Below are 19,647 nucleotides of genomic sequence, written 5' to 3'. Positions count from 1 at the left end.
CGTTGTGTCTAAATGAATCAAACAATAAAAGGGAAGTGATTGCGTCATGCGTTGGAGGTTCTGGAGTAATTCTTGAGAGACGTGTTGCGAAAATGTGCCAAAGGTTTCAAGGCACAAGAAGGTAACCCCGTGGAAAACCTGGGCCATTTATTAATAAGGCAAACATTGCGGTTCATTTGGCAGGAAATAATGGATAAACTGTGGGAAAAGGTTCCAGCTGAGCCACTTTATCTCACTTCTGTTTGTCTGGGTCTCAGTCCTTGTCAGGCAGCTGCTTCTAGAGCTTTGAGGTCAGCTTCTCGCAGAACTCAAAGTCCTTCACGGCGAGCGCGGCATCTCGAGCTAAAGGGGCAGGAAGCACCAGGGCGCAGTCGCTGTCAAAGTACTTCCCGGTCACCCCTTCCAGCTCCTCGGACACTGCGCAGTAGATCGGGCTCACAGCGCCCTCTTCTGGTGACTGTGGAGGGAGACAATGACGGCAGAGCATTAGTGTCCATGTGCAGCAAACAACCCGCCTCCCCTCCCTCTGCAGGTAGATCTCTGAGAAGCGACAGGTGTGAATATGCAGCCAGGAAGTTTGGTGAAATCTCCGCCATGTTGCAAATCGACAGACCAAAGAGCAGAAAGTGTAGCTCGTTGAACAGATAAATAGGATGGTCTCAGAATGAGCTTGTTTTGCTTTGGCTGTGTTCCCAGACAACTGAGTGATTTCTCAGCATTGTAAAAACTGCCTTAAAAAATTAGTGGCTATCCAAGCTGTTGAAACCCCTAAAAGCACCAGTTTTTTTTGTGAGATAAAGAAAAACTAAGAAAGGAACATAATAACCTGGTGGCACAAGTGTGTGGGATTATGACACTAATACTTTGTTGACATACATTCGGTTTCAGTCTTCTTGAGTTTCCATCGATAATCCAATGAACCTGAACTAAAGTTAAGCTGTTCTGGATAAATTTCCCTGACATTTACTATTTGCAAGGTTTTAAGGGACATTACGCAACATGCAAAGGCAGTTAGTCACCAGTAATTAAAGAAATAAAGGGTCAACAGGAACATTACATATACTGCTGTAAACCTGAAGCTAAGAACCTGCCTGAGACTCGTCAGTCTCATATGTCTGGGAAAAACAAACAAACAAACAAAAAAATCAAAAACTTGTGAAAGGCTTGGAGGAAACAAAACTTAAACCATTTGCTACCTGCAGGCCACTGAAAGAATACCACACCCGCAGTAAAATATGATGGTGGCTAGCTTCTCTCCAAACAGAAGTTGACTTTTTGTCAACCCAGATGACTTTCTGAATAGTTCCAACCATGAACCTTTAGAGTTGAGGGAAAAAAAGGCAATTTTCTTTCACAGCTTCACACTGAGCCCTAGAGTACATCCAGATCCATAAAAGAATGACTTTATTCACTGCTTTTGCTACTTTATTTTATTTTTTTTGCATTTTTAAACCCAAGACTCAACATCTTTTTTTTTTAACTGTAACTAAAACAAACAATATAAAGTCTTTCCTCTCCTGAGCAAAATCACAACAATATACAGACAGTGAAAAGATTTGCTATGTGTAAATCTTATTGGGGGTAAAAAAATGAATCACAATTATAGATATGCTGCCTAAAATGTTAAATAAAACATTTCTTAGATCTTTGTTATGAAATAATTGTGATAATAGCATTTATTCTTCAGAGATAAAATTTATATCTTCTCAGATTTGTATTGATCCATTTCTTCCATACTTAGCATTAGGCCCGAAATCACGCGTATCAGGTTTAGATGTAAAATTATCTTCATTCTGTCAAGTTTATTTTCAATTGAAATTGATACAGACACTTCTTAAAGTAAAAATAATCTTTAGTGCATTTTAATAAAAGGTAGCACGTCAAAAATGATGTACACCCTTCCCAATAATAAAATGTAAAACCTTTAATGGCATTTAAGCAAGGAAGCATTTCTTATAATCGCAGAAAAGCTTTTTGCAGATTTTCTGATGTTTTTTTTTTCTCCAGGATTTATAGCTGATGAGGACCAATACGGGAATCACATGCGATATATAAGAAATGAAACATTTTTTTCCCCTCTGCAGAGATGAGTGAATCAAAGCATTCTAAAAGGGAAAACATCTGAAGCTGAAGTTGTGTCACCAAGCAGGAAACCCCGAACTGATTCGCTAATTTACAACAGACTTGTTCAAAAACAAAGCAACCAGTCAGTTGAAGTTCAACTCACGCCCGGACGCAAACCACTGTGGTGTGACTGGAGCATTTTCGTAAGCAAGAGTCAAAACTCTTCCTTTAAGAAGCTGAGGCCGCAACAGAAGAGGACAGCTTCAAATTATTTTGCCCACAATAAGTGAAAACACAAAAAAATGTTTGTTTTTTGCTCCATTTGATTTAAACCTCACTAAACACCAAATAATCATTGTTACACTAGCATGCGTAACTCATAAAACAGAAAGTAGAACAACAAACCCCCAGAAAACTAAAGATGTATTTTCATTTCAAAATTAGATTTACAATAGCAGATTTACAACATGGTTTGGAGAAAAAAATACAATGAGCAGAAATACTAAGAGGGAGTAGAGGATGTTGTAACTCTTCTGTTAGCACCTCATAATTTAGAAGAAAACCTTGAACACACTGAAGAAATACAGCAACATTTGAAAGCTAAGATGTTTATTTCCAACCCAGCTTGTTTAACGTCCATGCTATAGTTCACATTATGAGGTTTCTTTAAAAAAATATGACTAAACGTCCTTCGTTACAGCTGTTTCTTAGAAAATCCGGGTTGCGTGTTTTGGTTGTTAGACTCCACTGAAGCTACTGGGATTAAGTGTTTTTTTTTGTACACTTTCTCCTTGAGTTATCCAGCTCATGTCCATCTGGAAAACATTTATACCAGCTGCAGATTTTTGTCTGCTGCTAAACTGTCCAAGCATTGGGGTTTACGCTGCGGGCTACCAGGAGCTAGTGTGAAATTGTGAAGCGAGAGAAAAAGATGTGAAAGTTTTAAAGCTGAAAAACAAAACAGGCGAGACGTGTAAAAACATCAGAGTAAAATGCAGGGAATAAAAATGTCAGATTTATTTAAAAAAAAAAAAAGGCATATACTCTTTGAAGTTGCAACTTAAAGAAAATTAGAGAAATTGAAAGAACTACAAAACAAAGAGTAAATGAGATATTTCACCTATGAACTTTAAAGTTAAAAAATGAAAACCAAAAATGTCTTAATTTTGCATCTAAATTGTAAAAAAAACAAACAAACAAAAAAAAAACTGAAAGAAATAAAAAAAAATTCTTCACTGTTTCTTATTCTGGTCAGAGATTTATATAAAGTCATTTACAACAACAGGAGTCGTAAAGGACGACAGTCTGTGTTCTTTGAAGAAGGATTATTCAGTGGGTCTCATAGACTTTTACGAAGCTGAGTTGATTTTTTTAAGAAAATCTGTTCTGCTGCTCTGCGGATAACCTCAGAGTAAATAGCCCATTTATTTACACTCTTCATGTTCTCCACTTTTCTTCTTGCCTGTTTCTACTTTTCTGCTAAGTTTCCTTTGTGCAAACATCATCCATCCATTGTGCAATTTTACAGCCGGTCAAAGTTCTGCTTTGCTCTCTCTGATTATTGGCTGCTGGCCTTGAACTTGATTCGTTCCAGATATCCCATGTGCGACCTTTACTTTCCGAGTTTTCAGGCAGACGCCGATCGCATCTTCACAACGATTTCAAAATGTTTGTAAGAAACAAAATATGCTCAAATAAATGTGTGCGCGCTTTTGAAGATGTGATCTGGATGTAATTACAACGGGACAAATTTCAAAACATGGAACCCCATGCTTTTCATTTCATGTATGTATTTTGGATTGACTCCATCTTTGCACATGCACTAAACCAGACCCGTGTCTCAGATTACGAGACCCTGATGTAACAGGATGAGACTTGAACAATAAGCAGCGGTTTAATGTTTTTAAAACCTTTTGCGCGAGTTACTGTGCATGGAAGCAATAAACAACTCTCTTACCTTAAAAAAGAAAAAACCGATGAGGTTAAAAGGGTAACGGACCCAGAACGGATAGTGTCGCATCACCTCCGTCATGACAACGCCGGGGTGGACGGAGTTGGCTGTGACACCTGCCGGGACATAAGAGAAAACATAAAAAATGACTTGGACCACTACAAATTTGTAATAAGGTAAGAGTTGATAAGAATACATTCATTTTTGGTTCTTAAAGACGAACAATTTTTCTTTCGGGGATTAACAAATGTAGAGAATAATGCAAGCTTTTGAAACTGAAATAGCTTGCACAAGTCTGAAGTCCTTGTGAATTTCCTCTGATTCTCACAGGGTCAAAATTAAAGATGCAAGCTTAACAAATAGCCAAACCCATGTGAATGTTTACTTAAATGTCATTTAGCAAGTTGTAGAGAAATGACAGTTGTTGTTAGTCATATATGTACTTCTGACTGAATATACTGTTTCATGTACGCTTCTTGTGAAATGGTACAGCTAATTTAAAACGGTTGGTTCCCTGGAACAGCCTCCCAAACGTTCTTTCTACGCTGTGCGCTGCTACTAGAAGTTTGATTGAAAAACACTCAGCTTGTGATGAGACACCAGGAAATGAGCAGAAATATGAAGGAAATGAGAGTTGGGATGATCCATTTCTAAATAATATAGAATCCATTGGACCTGGTGAGTGTACAGTACAGTACATACACCCTGGAATTACCCCAATTTTCAAAACACACAAAAACTACAGGCCAAAATCCTGTTTTTTCTCCACCTTTGTTTATCTTAGGTCTCCATATGGCACTAAACCATCATTCTTCTCTTCTTGCTCACTGAACTCCTTCTTCACCAACAACCATTATTAGTGTCCAGACTAAATATGTACCTAAATAACAAAATGCCAGCTCTCCATTTGTGTATGTTAAAGTGAGAACTATAAAAAACTGAAAAGCTTTTTCTAATCACACTTGCATGCCTTCGCTTCCTGGAGTAAGCTTCTTGATTTGTTGACGGTTTTTGTTTAGTAGCAACCACGACCTACCAGACGCTGTTCGGAGACAGCTGCACTGTTTTCCTTCACTGTCGTTTAGGAAGGGCCGGAAAGTTCTCCATAAGATTTATCTCAGAGGGGGCCACGTTCGGGAGTCTGACCTCCTGCATAATGTCAGCCAATTTTGAGCAAGCAGGGAAAGGAAAGTGGGAAAATCTTTTGAGCTAATCCCACTACGTGTCTGTCAATTTTTAAAATGTAAAACACTGAGATTGTGATTTCAAGCTAAAGTATTAAACTAGAATTTTCTGTATTTCTAAGTAAATTAGTAGCAAGTAGAGATGCACCGATCAGATACTAATATCTCTACCAGTCCCGATATTGAAAAAGGCTCTAGATTGGGTATTGGTGACAAAGTGCAAGGGCAGATCTATGCAGTCTAGCTCTATGAATTATTTTACATTGTATTTAGAATTTACAATTGCACTTTCTGAACCATTTGAAAGAAGGTTTTGATTTTTATGACTGATCAAGGTAGTCAACCTGTTGTTTTTGTTTGTTGTTTATTCATTTTACGTTTGCTGTTTTACTCCTAATTGCACTGACTGAACAAATTAAAGTTGGATTTGAAAATTTTTTTTTTTTACATCTACTTCTTGTGAAGCTGTTGGTATATTTAAGTGTGCTGTACTGGTGCATTTATGAGGGTCTTTTAAAAAAAGAAATATTCTGAGTGAATTCAGTGCTGTTTGTCTGTATCGGACCGGTGTTGGCCGATACTGAACCTCAGATATCTGCATCAGTGTGTGAGAAAAGTGGATCGCTGCGTCGCTGCTAGTAACATTGTCCTCTCCTTATTGGACTTAACCTTACCTGTGCCCTGTAACCTCTGTGCCAGCTCATTGGTGCAGATGATGTTATGCAGCTTGGTGTGATTGTAGACTTGATCCATGCAGTACACGAGGTTCTGGCCATGAAAGTGAGAGAAGTCCACTTTGCCCCTCTTGTGGTTCAGTGAACTGACGGTGACAATACGTGCCGGAGCCGAGCGCTTTATGAGGTCTGGAGAGAAAAGACGCAGGACACGCAGAGGTTTCGGATGATGTAAGAGAGATCAAATCACTGGAAATGAACTGTGTAATATTAGTTAGTATCCATGATGCCGTTACAGAGAAAACACGCAGGCCTTACCCAGCAGCAGATTCGTGAGCAGAAATGGTCCTAAATGGTTGGTGGCAAAGGAAGCCTCAAACCCGTCTTTGGTCATCTGTCTGGGCAAACCTGCCATCAACAGATGTAAAGATACGTGCAGAGAAAAAAAAATCAAGTTTTACTCATACATTTATTATATTATACTGTTTTAAGAAATATCCATCATATTCATCATCCCTGATAAATTGCTTTTTTTTAGCTCAGTTTTAGCAAATTTTACTTGAGTTTGTTTATAGTTCATATATTTGTTATTATTAATCGTGAAAAGTACCGCTACATGTTTTAGAAATACTGCTTTATACAACGTAATATTTTATCTTGTTGTTTATGTGTCATGTTGTTGCTGCTGGTGGTAATTTAGCACCCAAAGGCAGAGGCATTGAGTAAATGAAGAATGTTTACTGAAAAAACATGACTGACAAACTTAAAAAAAAAAAAAAAAAATATATATATATATATATATATATATATATATCGCAGGAGCACAGGGAGCCAGAGCAAAACAAAAACACAAAAACCAGGAACCAAAAGCCAGTAGGGAGAACAGAGAAGTCACAGGAAATACATCAGATCGTGTTAATGAGATTTAACAGGATCTGACGGGACGAACCAGCAAGAAGAAATTAAGAGACAGAGAGAGGTGAATAAATACAGGTAGTGTGAACTTTTAAACAATAGACCAGGCTGATTGGTTAACAGGTTGCAGGTTGAGGAGAGAGCGAGAGAAAAAATGGCACAAGGGGTGATGGAGAGCACACAACAGGGAAAATAGGAAGATTTCCCCCAGAGAAGAGTAACATATAACTAGAAAATTTCTGATGAAATTTAAACGAGGCCTGCCAAAGTGTGCCTGTCGGTTGGCACACTTCGTGGGCGTTCTGATGCTACAAATTAGCATCAATGCTAAAGTAAGCTACAATGTACTCAATAGCATGTGGAGATTGACAAACATGTTGAGTAACATGGACTTATGCCATTCAGTATGTTGAAATTAGTGTACAAGTTAAAATGAGCCAAACTGCTAACATTAGCCAAAATGCTGTCAGTAGCATGTGGAGCATCACTCCATTCAGTGTACTAAGCATGGCTAATAAATAAGAAAAATAGCTAAAAGCTTCTTTTAGGGAAAAGGCTAATGCTAATGGGGCAGTGAAATGCAAAGGTTTGTGCTAAGGTTAATTTACTGTCTTGTGCAGCAGGGCAGTGCAATAACCTGAGAGAAAAAAGATAGTAAATGCTAATATTAGTTAGCACTACCCTGAGAGGAATATTTAGGCTTTTATTTTGAAATTCCGTTACAAAACTTAACGCGGTGTCACTGTTGCTCCCCGTGATTAAGCTCATAATTACAATCCTCTGTACTGAATAGCTCTCTGATAGCAGACGGTGTCCATAAACAAGTTTACTAAATATTGTACAATAACTGAAAACAGAGATGTAACTTCTATCATGAATATAGATTAGCCAAAAACCCTCCAAATTACAATGAAATACTTCTACTTCTGGTGGGCGACGGAAGTAAGACCCTTAATCGTTTCCCCAGTAAGCCTCCCAGGAATAAGGTTGATAGAATGTTCAGTTCCAATGGTATCAATGACATCAGCGGTTATGACGACACTCTATGATACCACAAAGGAGTCTCTCTCTTGAATGTAGCTCGCAGACAGCGTTTTCTCAGACCTGTTCCTCAGTTCTATCGCGACAGATCACTCTTCAGAGCAAGTTCGAAATTAATCGAAGCAAGCGGGATATCGATTCCAGATATTACACGCCTTTCAGAGAAGCAAGAATTTACCAGAACATCGACATGAAGCAACAACAGATTGCTTGTGAACATGAAGCTTTTCCACCTGAGCTTTCATGGGTCGACATTATGGACCTGAACATCCAAGTCGACTACGACGCTGTCATTTTCCCTTTCGAGGACGACACAGACAGCCCCATTGAGCCGGAAGACGGATCAACAGAGATCCAGGGGGAATCAAGTCCTTCCGGCGACTTAGAGAATCCAACATCATTGGAAGTCGAGCAGGAAACAACTCCCTCTGCTGGCTTCAAGATTACCCCCTCGGTGGAAGTCGTGGAAGAGAAAAGCCAACACGTCATCGATCTCACAAAGCAGGTAGACGATCTTAAAAAAGAACTGCAGGGTAAGATTTTTGATCTCCATGAGGAAAGAGAACGAAGGATTGCATATCAGGCTGAAGTCAAATCACAGCAGGAGGAGATTGAGAAACTGCAAAACATGGTAGTAAAAGAACATCACCTGCGAGTCAAACGCGAACATGAAAGAAACGTGCCAGAGATCCACGTATCAAAGGTTTCTTGCTCTACCAAAGTTACAGCCGACAAGAGCCTTCTTCAACAGCTGGAGCACTTCAAGAGGGAGGCTGAAAAATACGCCTCCCGCAATAAAGGGCTGATAGAAGTCATGGTTGAAGAATATAGAGTGAGACTTAAATATGAGGAGCAGCTTAAAAGTCACACTGAGCAAGCTTCCAAATTCAAAGAACAGGAGGAAACAGTGAAATCTCTGCAGGGTCAGGTTGCAGACCTGAAGGTGAAGTTAAAACTTGCTCTGGAAAACAACCATCCAAGAGTTTCCACCCAACCAGAGGCTCCCCTGCAAATAGAAGGCTCCCTACGAACAGAGGAGTTCAAGGAAAGACAGACCTTCCATCAACCATGGAGGTCAGAGGAAAGACAGACCTTCCATCAACCAGGGAGGTACGAGGAAAGACAGACCTCCAATCTATCAGGGAGGTCTAAGGAAATACAGACCTCCCATCAACCAGGGAGGTACGAGGAAAGACAGACCTCCAATCTATCAGGGAGGTCTAACGAAAGACAGACCTCCCATCAACCAGGGAGGTACGAGGAAAGACAGACCTCCAATCTATCAGGGAGGTCTAAGGAAATACAGACCTCCCATCAACCAGGGAGGTACGAGGAAAGACAGACCTCCAATCTATCAGGGAGGTCTAACGAAAGACAGACCTCCCATCAACCAGGGGTCTCCATGCATAGCATGGCTCGGCCTTTGCACCAACCCACACCCAGGTTGCAATCAGAGGAGTCCACGCAAAGCCAAACCTCCACACAAACATGGAGGTCAGAGGAAAGAGAGACGTCCATGCGACCAACCTCCACTGGTTGCATGAAGGGGCTTCATGTTGGCGTTGGCATGAAGGCCAATCTATGCCCGGCTCGGCCTTTACGCCGACCCACCCCCAGGTGGCACTAACCTAGTGGCACTAACCTAGGTCACTATCCAAACCTAGGTTTTGCTAACACTCGGCATTAATTGCTTGATTAATTGATCTCTCTAAATTGTCCTAAGGTGTGAATGTGTGTGCGCAAGGATAAGTGTGTTAGATGATGGATGGATGAATATTTGTTAAAAGTGTCTGACAGTAGAATATGAAACAGAGAATCTGCGAAAATGCATCTGGCTCTGCTACTATCCAGAAACATCCAATCAGAATCAAAAGGCAAACCTTTGGTTCTGATTGGTTTCTAATGCGTTGAATGTGTCTCAGCACATTCAACGCATTAGACAACTAGTACACTGCAGCTACACAATTGGCAGAAAAACACCCTAATATTATATCATCATTGTTTATACTGATTTAGAAAACAAAATGCTGTACAGGTTTGTCAAAACTATTTCGACCCATATTAGAACTTTGCATTGATTTCCTTCATTTTAGTAGCTGCGATTTTGCCTAATCCACACATTTTCCCTAACCCCAAACAATATTAGTCTATTCCTAACCCTAACTAAAACTTAATTAGCATCTTACCTCTAAATGTTACCCCTGACCCAAAACAATGAGTCCATCATATTAGGACCAAAGCCTGGTCCTAATATGATGGAACTAATGCAGTGTTTCTCAATTCTGGTCCTCAGGCCCCCTGCCCTTCATGTTTTAGGTGTTCCCCTTCTGCCACACACCTGGATTGAATCTGTGGGTGATTAACATGCTACTGCAGTACTTGATGACTGCAGAAGAGGTCATGCTGTTCTGGAACAGCTGTTCTGAAACAGAGACACACCTAAAACATGCAGAGCAGGGGGTTTAAGGACTGGAATTGAGAAGCACTAACCTAATATGACACTGGACATATAATGGTGCGTTCACACCAAATACGTTTTGAGCGTCAGGCGCAGCTGGTTTGCATTCAAAGTCTATGTGGAGGCGCATCGAGGGCCGTTGCATCGTGCTTCAAGCCTCTAGCGCGGCGCGATTTGAACCGTTTGGAGCGTTTGACAAATCTAGCGCATCCAACGCTTCACATAGACTTTGAATATAAACCAGACTCGCCTGACGCTCAAAACATGTTTGATGTTAATGCATCAGTAGAATGTTCAGTTCCACTGGTAACAATGATATCAGCAGTGATGACATCACTCTTTGATGCATCAAATGAATCTCTCTCTTGAGTGTAGCACACAGGCTGTTTTTCAGACCTGTTCCTGTTTCAGAGTTATAAGTTATGAATCTTTTCCAGGAGTATTGTTAAAATTATTTGAAGGCACAGAATCAGCCCAGTACAAGTTCACATTCTCAGGTTAGAGAGATTCATCTGGTATAAAGTTAATTTTTTGGTACTGGAATCACATTTATTAATTTAATCAAAGCACGTCATCATGTCCAGAGCATAGTAGCATTTTGTTGCTTTTGCCACCACTAGATGATATGCATATAAGATATAACATAAACAGCACCATTCAGAGATGCAATGAGTTTATAGCAGCTGTTCCACCATGTCTGTAGTTCTGACGTTCTGCCATCACTGTGGTTCTAAAGAGCAGCTCAGAGAGGCAGACTAAATTCTGTCTATTTTGAGTCTAACTGACACTGTTTTGTGTCAGTTAGACTTTTGTTTTGAGTTAAATTTGGCTCGTTTTTTGTTAATTATGTCGCCACAGTTACTCGAAATGCCAACAAAAGTAATAGCTCCCCTCACAGGATTGAGCCGCACGTTTTGATATATATATTGTGAGGGGCCACGCAGCGGTACGAGCCGCATTAACGGTAGTAGGAAGGGGCAGTTATTTTGAGGTGTAGAACAATAGGGGCCTGCCCATAGCATTGCATAGGGATTCTATCCCTATGCAATGCTATGGGCAGGCCCCAACTAGACATAAGGAATAAATAAACATAGTAAACCAAAACCGCTAGAGTAGAAACGTGACTCGTGTAATCAAAATGCAAAATCAAGGAACATAATGACAATCAAAACACCAAAAGAACCCAAGATACTAACATTATGTTTATGTATGACCCTAACTTCAGAATAATTCTGCATTTTATTTAATCATGCTGCCTTTCTCAGTATAACATATACACACAGTACAGTCAGTGTTTCCATGACAATCTAATCATGACTGCATCGTAATCCCGTCTAACTGATGGATTTCTTTAACTCATCAAACTTGTTTTGCCAGTAATTACTCGCCTTATCTGTCTTCTTGCTTGATTTAATCATTTCGTCGTGTGTGTGTGTGCGTAGTGCTCTTTCTGTTTTTAACCTCTGTTAACACTGAATATAAGTTTCAGTGAGATTTCCTGCAGCTGCCAATAAACATTTCCAAACTCGAGCCTCGCTCACAGCTCGTCATTCAGTAAGAAAATGCCAAACTGAATGCTGTGGATAAAAAGAAAAGCATTAAACTCTGCCGCTCATCACAAGGTTGTGACACAGAGAGCTACAGTACTTTAGTCGCTCTCATCACTTGTTAACCAGAAAAAAAAAATGTATCTGTTACTCTGTAATGCCAAGTTGAAACAAAAAGAAATAGCTGTCACAGAGTGGATTTATTTATTCTCAAAAAAGTGAGGGTCAGGCTTTCTCTTTTTTTGGAATGCCTTTGGAACGGCATATTTTCTGCTGTCATATGCCTAACAGATGGTGTTTAACAAGCAGGAGGCTCTTTGGGGGACTGGGGGAGTTCATGTTCCAGTTAGTCCTCAACTCTTTGCTTTACAGACAAGCCTAACTCAAGTGAAGCAGAGTCTAGCTTGCTTTTGCTAAGGGCTGGTTTACATTTACAAATGTTAAAGTCTGCTGCCGGACTGGGACTGAGGAATCCGGCAGGAGTAAACACGGGCTTCACTTGTGCAGTGGCGAGCATTTTCAATTCTACGTTTGTGTCACCTGATACGGCCGCATTGTTCACGAGTATGTGCAGTGCTTTCTCCTCCTCGAGAATCCTCTTTGCGAACGCTCTGACCGAGTCCATGGAGGAGAGGTCCACAATGCGCAGGTGGACGTCTGCGTTTCCTGTAGCCTGCTTAATTTCATTAAGGGCGGCTGTGCCACGGGGCTCGCTTCGGCATGCTAGGATTACCCGCGCCCCACGCCGTGCAAAGTCCAAGGCGATGAACTTCCCAATGCCTGTCCGAGTAAAGAAAAGAAGAACGCAGACATATTTAACCTGTCACAGTCACATAAAGGTCAGATGATGAAGAACAACAAATAAGCCGCTTTCTAAAAACATATTTCAGTTTGTTGTAGGTAGAAAAACCTCAATACTATAAAGAATAAACATTCAAGAAAAGATGTCTGTTGGACAACATTTACTACATTTCTTAAAATTTTTAAGAGATTTTGCATGACAAAGTTGAACATATACCGTGAAGCGAAAGGAAAACAATACACTGTTTGTAGATTTGTCTTCACTTTTATAGTCAGATTGTTAGTAGAGCAGAAAATAGTCCTTTTGTGTACCGGTAATTTAATTCCAGTGGTTTTTTAGTGTTTATGCAAAGGGCTTTTAAGTTGGAGAACAATAGTGAACAAACAGCAACATGAAGACAGAGGAACACTATGAGATGAGAGAAAGTTGTGGTAAAGTCGAAAGCAGCGTTGGGCTAAATCAGTATCCCAAGCTCTGAACATCTGACCCCCATCATTATAAAATGAAAAAATACAAAGACACGACCATCCATCAGAACCTGAGGCCCATAAATACTCTGTCAGAGCTGCAGAAATCAACAACTCGTGCTGAATAATCTACCAACAGGACAGCGGTCAGCCGTGATCTCCACCGATCTGGCCTCTAGAGTGGCAAGAAGAACTGATTAAAGGGAAGCAGATATAAGAAGTCTAGTTGGAGTTGCTACATTCCATGCAAAGGAAAGAAAAACTTTGAAAGAATGTGCTTTGGCTAGACAAGAATAGTCTTTCAGCTAGCCCACACTATCCCAGTTACACACGTTATCTCTAGGGAGTCCCAGTCAAGCTGAGGCAAAAATATGTAGACAGATACCTGGAACAGAACCAGAGAGTTGAAACTAATGATAGAGTCATGCTTTGAGGATTCTTTTTTCAGCATGAACGGTGATGGTGGTCAGACTTGGTAGGAATATGGATGGAGCTGACGACACCTTCAGACGTTGGAGCTGACAATGACAGTCCACCCAACGCATGTGCTTTCTTTGTGAATCTGAAAACAGCAAGATTTGCTATTTGCATTGGTTCTAACGGTTGGTAGCCACACAAACTAATAATCACACATTTCTCTGCATTTTAAGTATTCAAACTGAAAAATTCCAATTCCTAAATAAATATTTTGCAGCACCATGTGTCCCACTGGCTTAAAGGCATTACGAGTGGGTGAACTTGGGAAGGGAGCAGAGGTTCATCTTTCATCATAGCAATTAACCTTAACATACAGCCAGGCCTACCATGAAGCAATGTGGAACAAAGCATAATCATGTGTATTAATGGCCCAGTTAATGTCGTAACCTAAATCCAGTCGAGTACCTGAGGCAACAATTGGAAACTGATATTCACAGACATTCCTCTATCCAGTCTCGAAAAGCTTGGGCTAATTTGCAAAGAGTTAGCAAAATATTAATTTTTGCTGGTAAAGTCATACTCCAAAAGACTTTTGACAGTATTTGCAGAAAATGTTTTTCTTTTTTTTTTTAGTCTGGGAGGCTGAATAGGAATGCATGGTGCAATTTTGATATTTAAATAATCTGAAAAACTGTTTCTGGTTGTTTCCACTTCAAGTGGTTGTTTCCACAACCACTTGGTTGTGGAAACAACCAAGTGGTACTGCACTACTTTGTAGTACTGCACTACTTTGTTTCCACAAAGTAGTGCAGTACTGCACTACTTTGTGTTGGTCTATCTCATAACATCTCCTAAAATACAATTTAAATTTGTGGTTGTATCTGGACAAAATGTTGCAAAGTTACACATTTGTGAGGCACTGTATTGGCATGTAAGCCAGCCTGTTCATTTCCCCCCAAATCTTAAATCCAATCTGCTCCAACACAGTGAGACTGGCCTTTAAAAACCCTACACATTTTTCTCTTTTAATCTTCCTGTAATCGTGGTCTCTCTCTGATTATAGGACTTTACCCAAGAGGCAAACAGCCCAATGTTTATCGAGATCAAATAAGATTCCTGTGCCAACTATGTGAAATGTGCAACGCAGCTCAAAGGCAGCAGAGAGGGAGAAGGCTGAATTTTTAGCCGCATGCTTTGTGGATGAATGAACCCTGTTTTCTTGATGAGATGTACTGTTAACATCATTAAGTATATTTGCTTAGAGGACAAGGCAATATATTGGTCATTTGGACAATATAAAGAACATTAAAAAAAGAACAGAAAAGCAATACTGCAGATAATCAGTGACACGGTGTTGCTATGTGTGACTGGGACAGTTAAAAGAAATAGTGACTCATAGAGGAAAGCGATTTTTACTTTATAAGCAATAAATGTGATTTTTGAAGTACATGGAACCAGATATGAGTTCACTAGTTAGCTGTAAGATAAAAATCTGGATTAGCCATCTGGACAAAGGATAGCTTCCAAAAATACGCTTGAACCATGACATCCTAATCTAGCTTCTGATCAAAAGTCCCTTTTAGAGTAAAGTACTCTAAAATTGTGCAGTGTTGATTCAGTCTTATAAAGGTTAAAATATATCAGCACATGCTTGTGCTGATGTATTTTAACAAACAAACAAAAAAAATCCTTGTAAGGTCAGAAAGTTGTATTTTTTTAACCCCATCCAGGGGGTCTTTTGTGGGCTCTAGTGTCCCTTATATGAAAGTAGGAAGACATGTGGCAAATGTCGTCGGGTCCAGGAGTCAAACCCGCGACTCAAGGCCTCCAAACATGGGTCGTGCTATCCCCTACGCCACCACGGCACGCCCAGGTCAGAAGGTTGTATTTTACTAAGAATAGAAAAGTTTACCTCATCTTTTCATTTGCCTTCAATTACTCATATAAAACATCTCCATTAAACAGGTTATGATGTGGAAATCATCTGTTGTGCCTTGATTGAATACCAGTTTGATAAATAAACATAAATGATGCTTATTTTACTAAGTTGAAACAGCTCCAGCTTAAGGTCTTGCAGTCAGTGTTTTTAAAAGTTACTTCATTCATAGTAAAAGTTTAATTCTGTATTTTTTTCTAATGATAACGCTCTATTTGGTCATCTTTGTTTCAGTATATAAAAAAATAATTTGTCAGGAACTTGTGTAGTTTTGGGGTTTATTTTCATTCACTGCTCTGTGCAGCAAACAAATCAGTTAGCTAATCAGCCCAGGTCATTTGTTCCGACGCTCATTCTCCCAGTACTTAAACACTTCTACTACTTTCACTCTGTGAAGGAAAAATTAATTAACAATATTTAATTAATTTTGGATGTACACTTTATGATGTTTTTATTAAAGGTTTGCACTCAGTTGCAGCTCAGCAGGACATGTGCTCTTTTGACCCTCCGCAAATAAGTGAAGAACAGGGTGTTCAGCGGTTAGAGATGTTAGACATGGCTAAGGTGATAAGCCTATTTTGTAGAAGTTCAGTTACTAGTATCTGTTTAGCCATCCGCAGAGAGGCCTTTTTGGAGAAACGCCTATTTGGACACAGAAAAAAAGTAGAGTTATCTACTATGTTTCTTTAGATAAACCTAAAAGGGTGTCTTATCCACAAGAAACACAGAAAATATGGCCAAAGTTGAGCTGTGAATGTGTATGCAACCCTGCTCAACTGAAACTCACAGATAAGTAACTTATAGATTTTTACCTGACAATTGAGCCAGGGGGTGTGGCTACGTAATGTGTGATGTATCCTATGTAGATGAGGGGACGTTCAGCCCCAAGTCAGAACTCATCCGATTCTCACTAAGATGTGAGCTTTGTATGCTTTCTCCATTTGCAAATGTTAATTAAAGCTGTGTTCGTTCTCTCCTAAAGCGGAAGTTTGGTCTTGAATTTTGTGCAACTTAACAACTCCTTGCTGGTTCCTTCCATTATCTCCCAATTTAATCCTGTTAAATCCAGTTTATTCCTGTTTAGTCCGCCCATTATGCTGCTCCTTGTGTTCCTGGCTACAGTTTTATTTCTGCTTTTTGTGTCCATCTGGCTGTTTGTATGTTTTTCATCATTATTTTTATTAAACATCCACCCGACATCTCTGCCTCTCTTCCTCTGGGTCTATTTCACCAAACATGACAGAACTAGTTTGTGCTAGAGGCATTAGCGATAAATTTAGACACTTATAAAATCTATTTTGAGCTTACATGTAAACCTTCGCTTTGATAACTAAAGCTGGATGAGGAAGCTTTGCTTAGTTTCAAGTTTGACGTTAGCATTAGCGCCGCTGTGGCTAAGCTATAGCGAAACCCCAAACAGAAATTCTTGTTTCAACACAAAACATTTCTCAAGCACAAATCTATTCGGCAGTCATTCGCCCCTGAAAAATCATATTCAAAAAGGCCTAAACAAAATAAACTAAAACTAGTCTGGCTCCTTTCTACCACGTTTATTTTTAAATACAACTTGTTCTGGGGGAAGCTTTTCCGGGAAGCTTGGTAAAATTATGACTATATCTTTCACAGAGTGATTTCAAATTAAAAGTCTATTTTCTAAGATAGAATGTAGTTCTAATGAACAAGTTAAAATAAATTAAAAACCTAGATGATAACTAACAACACTAAATCCCTCTTTGGCATCGCAAGACTCTGGATTGACACTTTATAAACTAGAAATATGTTGATTTACAAATTTAAAAGTGAAAATATGTTTGAGTACAACCAGGAAACGATGCAAACTAAATTGATACTACTGCTATCTATTTTCCATCTTGTACAAAATCTTAAATAATGATGCCCCAGCATATTGAATGTTTAGTTACATCGTCTGTCTTGAATTTTAAATTTAGAAGCCTGACTTTATCATTGCTGCTTACATTGTCTGTTTCTCGGTAAACAGAAACAGAGTGGCCCTCCAGGATTGAAATTGTTTTATTGTCCAGCACTAGTGTTGGAGATACTAGTTCTCCCTCTATTTCCACCACATCTGCCAGTGTAAAATCACATTGCCAAGTTAAAAATCTACAAAGACATACAAATGATGGGGAAGAGTACATTTTCATTCAACCTGAGCTTTTGGATGAATATTTTGGAGAGAGAGCATTTTGAAAAGGCTGAATTTAATTTCAAGTTGTATGCAATGTATTTACAGTAGGTCATATCTGCAAACCACCTGTAACTTTAAACTGCCTGTAATTGAGTCTCACTGTGTAAACACAGTAAGATGATTAAGTACTGATTAGGTCAATGCAGTGTAGTCCCGACCTGTGCTCTGTCTCCCCAGTTCTACCTTCAATAGTGAAATTACACCAAAGTTTAAGTCTGCAAAATTATTTTAGAACGAGTGACAGCTTAGACTGCTGCATCTGTGCATGTAACCCAATTTTAGGAATTAAACTCAAAAAATAAAAGTCCAAGAGAAAATTTAAACCTTTATGTCTGTGTTGATATCTGTTCACCCATCAGAGGTATTCACTAACTATATTCAAGCTGTTTAGATGAAGAGCAATGTTGTCTTTTCTAAATACAATAAAATGTGTATCAGACTGACCGCACAATGAATCAGGGGTGTCAAACTCCAGGCCTTGAGGGCCGCTGTCCTGCAGTTTTTAGATGTGCCACAGGAACAAAACACTGGAATGAAATGGCTTAATTTCCTCCTTCTTGGGTAGATAAGTTTTCCAGAGCCTTAATGACCTAATTATTCTATTCCAACACATTCAATGGGTTGTCTATTCAGACACGGTGCAGCAGAGGCACATCTTAAGGTTGCAGGGGAGTGGCCCTCCAGGATTGCAAACTAATTTACAAGCCTATAATAACATTAACAATAACAGAGCGATTGCTTTAAAAAAAAAGTGGAACATTTGTTTCAAAACCTCTTGTTTAGCTTTTATCATTTAAATTGTGGGTCAATGCATAATGGCGCCACACTGATCTGTAAAAACCAAATTTGTTAATAATTTACCTCGGTATTCCACCTTTTCTTTTAATGTTTACATGAAGTAGTGCCTATTCTGCACATTTATGACTAACTGACTGAGCTCCCACATGCCAGGCTTTCAGCAGCAGGCTGGACAGTAGCATGTGGTGCTGCGACCTCCCTCAAAGAAATTAAAAATGAAGTGGCAATGGTGAGCTTATGAAGTGAGGAATAAATCCAAAATTCACGGCGAGCACTTGTTGAATGTCTGATGCAGACATTAAAAATAGCCACCACACTATCAACAGAACAAATCAAAGCACGCACTGCACATTGTTACGAGATTCACAGAGATAATAAGTAAATATAGCCAAAAAGTCCCGCGTCAGGAGTCATCGTAAGAAGTGAACCAACCTGTATTGGCCCCTGTTACTATGGCAGTCTTCCCCCTGAGCCGCACGGAGCAGGCTTGCGGGTCCCAGATGGCTCTGCGCTGCAAGCGCACAACGAGGGCCAGCAGTGCGGACAAGGCAGCCCAGAGAGGATGGCAGAATATGTCCGTGAAAAACATATTTCCAGTCAGAGGAGATTTTGTTGACAGAAAGTAAGAGGAGGAACGCTGCAGCGGCTTTTACGTTCAGGAGCGTATTCTCTGCATTCCTGGTCAAATGAAGAGGAGGAGGAGGAAGAGGAGGAGGAGGAGTGCCCAAATGAGTAGACAGCGTAATGATATATGCTGGTTGGACATTTAATGAGGCAGTGGCTTATTGTAAGGGACTGATACTTTTTTTTTTTTTTTTTTAAATGACTTCACTTTATGTATAGCACTTTATTAACTCTAATAGTTACTAATAGTTCAACAAAGCTCACTGTGACGCCAGGGCCCCATTGTTCTGTTCTATCTTAGGGAAACTGGATAACATCAAACTAATCAGCTGTGAGAACAAAGTCACACTTCCAGGTGTTGAAGTGTAGCGGGGAAAACATGTAGCCCGACTCTGGCAAACGTTTAGGGTAACATAAAAAATAGTAAAGGATGACCTTGTAATATGAGGGAGATTACATCTGTTGTTGATTTAGCGCCACACCGCAAGATTTCAAACACATGTTGAGGGTACACTAATGAGTTGTGTAGGTGTAGAGGAGTAGCAGCTTGGATGATGGGTTTG

At 39.7% G+C, this 19,647-nt stretch overlaps 1 protein-coding gene across 1 annotated transcript; it reads right to left on the bottom strand.

The window, feature by feature from the left end:
- Positions 1-130: 130 nt before the first annotated feature.
- On the bottom strand, positions 131-19,165 carry LOC102224722 (retinol dehydrogenase 12-like). The gene is made up of 6 exons (XM_023325532.1): positions 18,893-19,165; positions 12,375-12,614; positions 6,192-6,281; positions 5,874-6,062; positions 4,022-4,131; positions 131-457 (listed from the first exon to the last, which is right to left on the bottom strand). Exons 1-6 carry the CDS (start codon positions 19,047-19,049, stop codon positions 278-280), a joined length of 966 nt encoding a protein of 321 aa, XP_023181300.1. The 5' UTR covers positions 19,050-19,165; the 3' UTR covers positions 131-277.
- Positions 19,166-19,647: the final 482 nt, after the last annotated feature.

Source organism: Xiphophorus maculatus, chromosome 20 (assembly GCF_002775205.1).
Source record: "Xiphophorus maculatus strain JP 163 A chromosome 20, X_maculatus-5.0-male, whole genome shotgun sequence".
NCBI lineage: Eukaryota > Metazoa > Chordata > Actinopteri > Cyprinodontiformes > Poeciliidae > Xiphophorus > Xiphophorus maculatus.
Note: the sequence above shows the minus strand (reverse complement) of the source record. Positions and strands in the feature narration are given on the sequence as shown.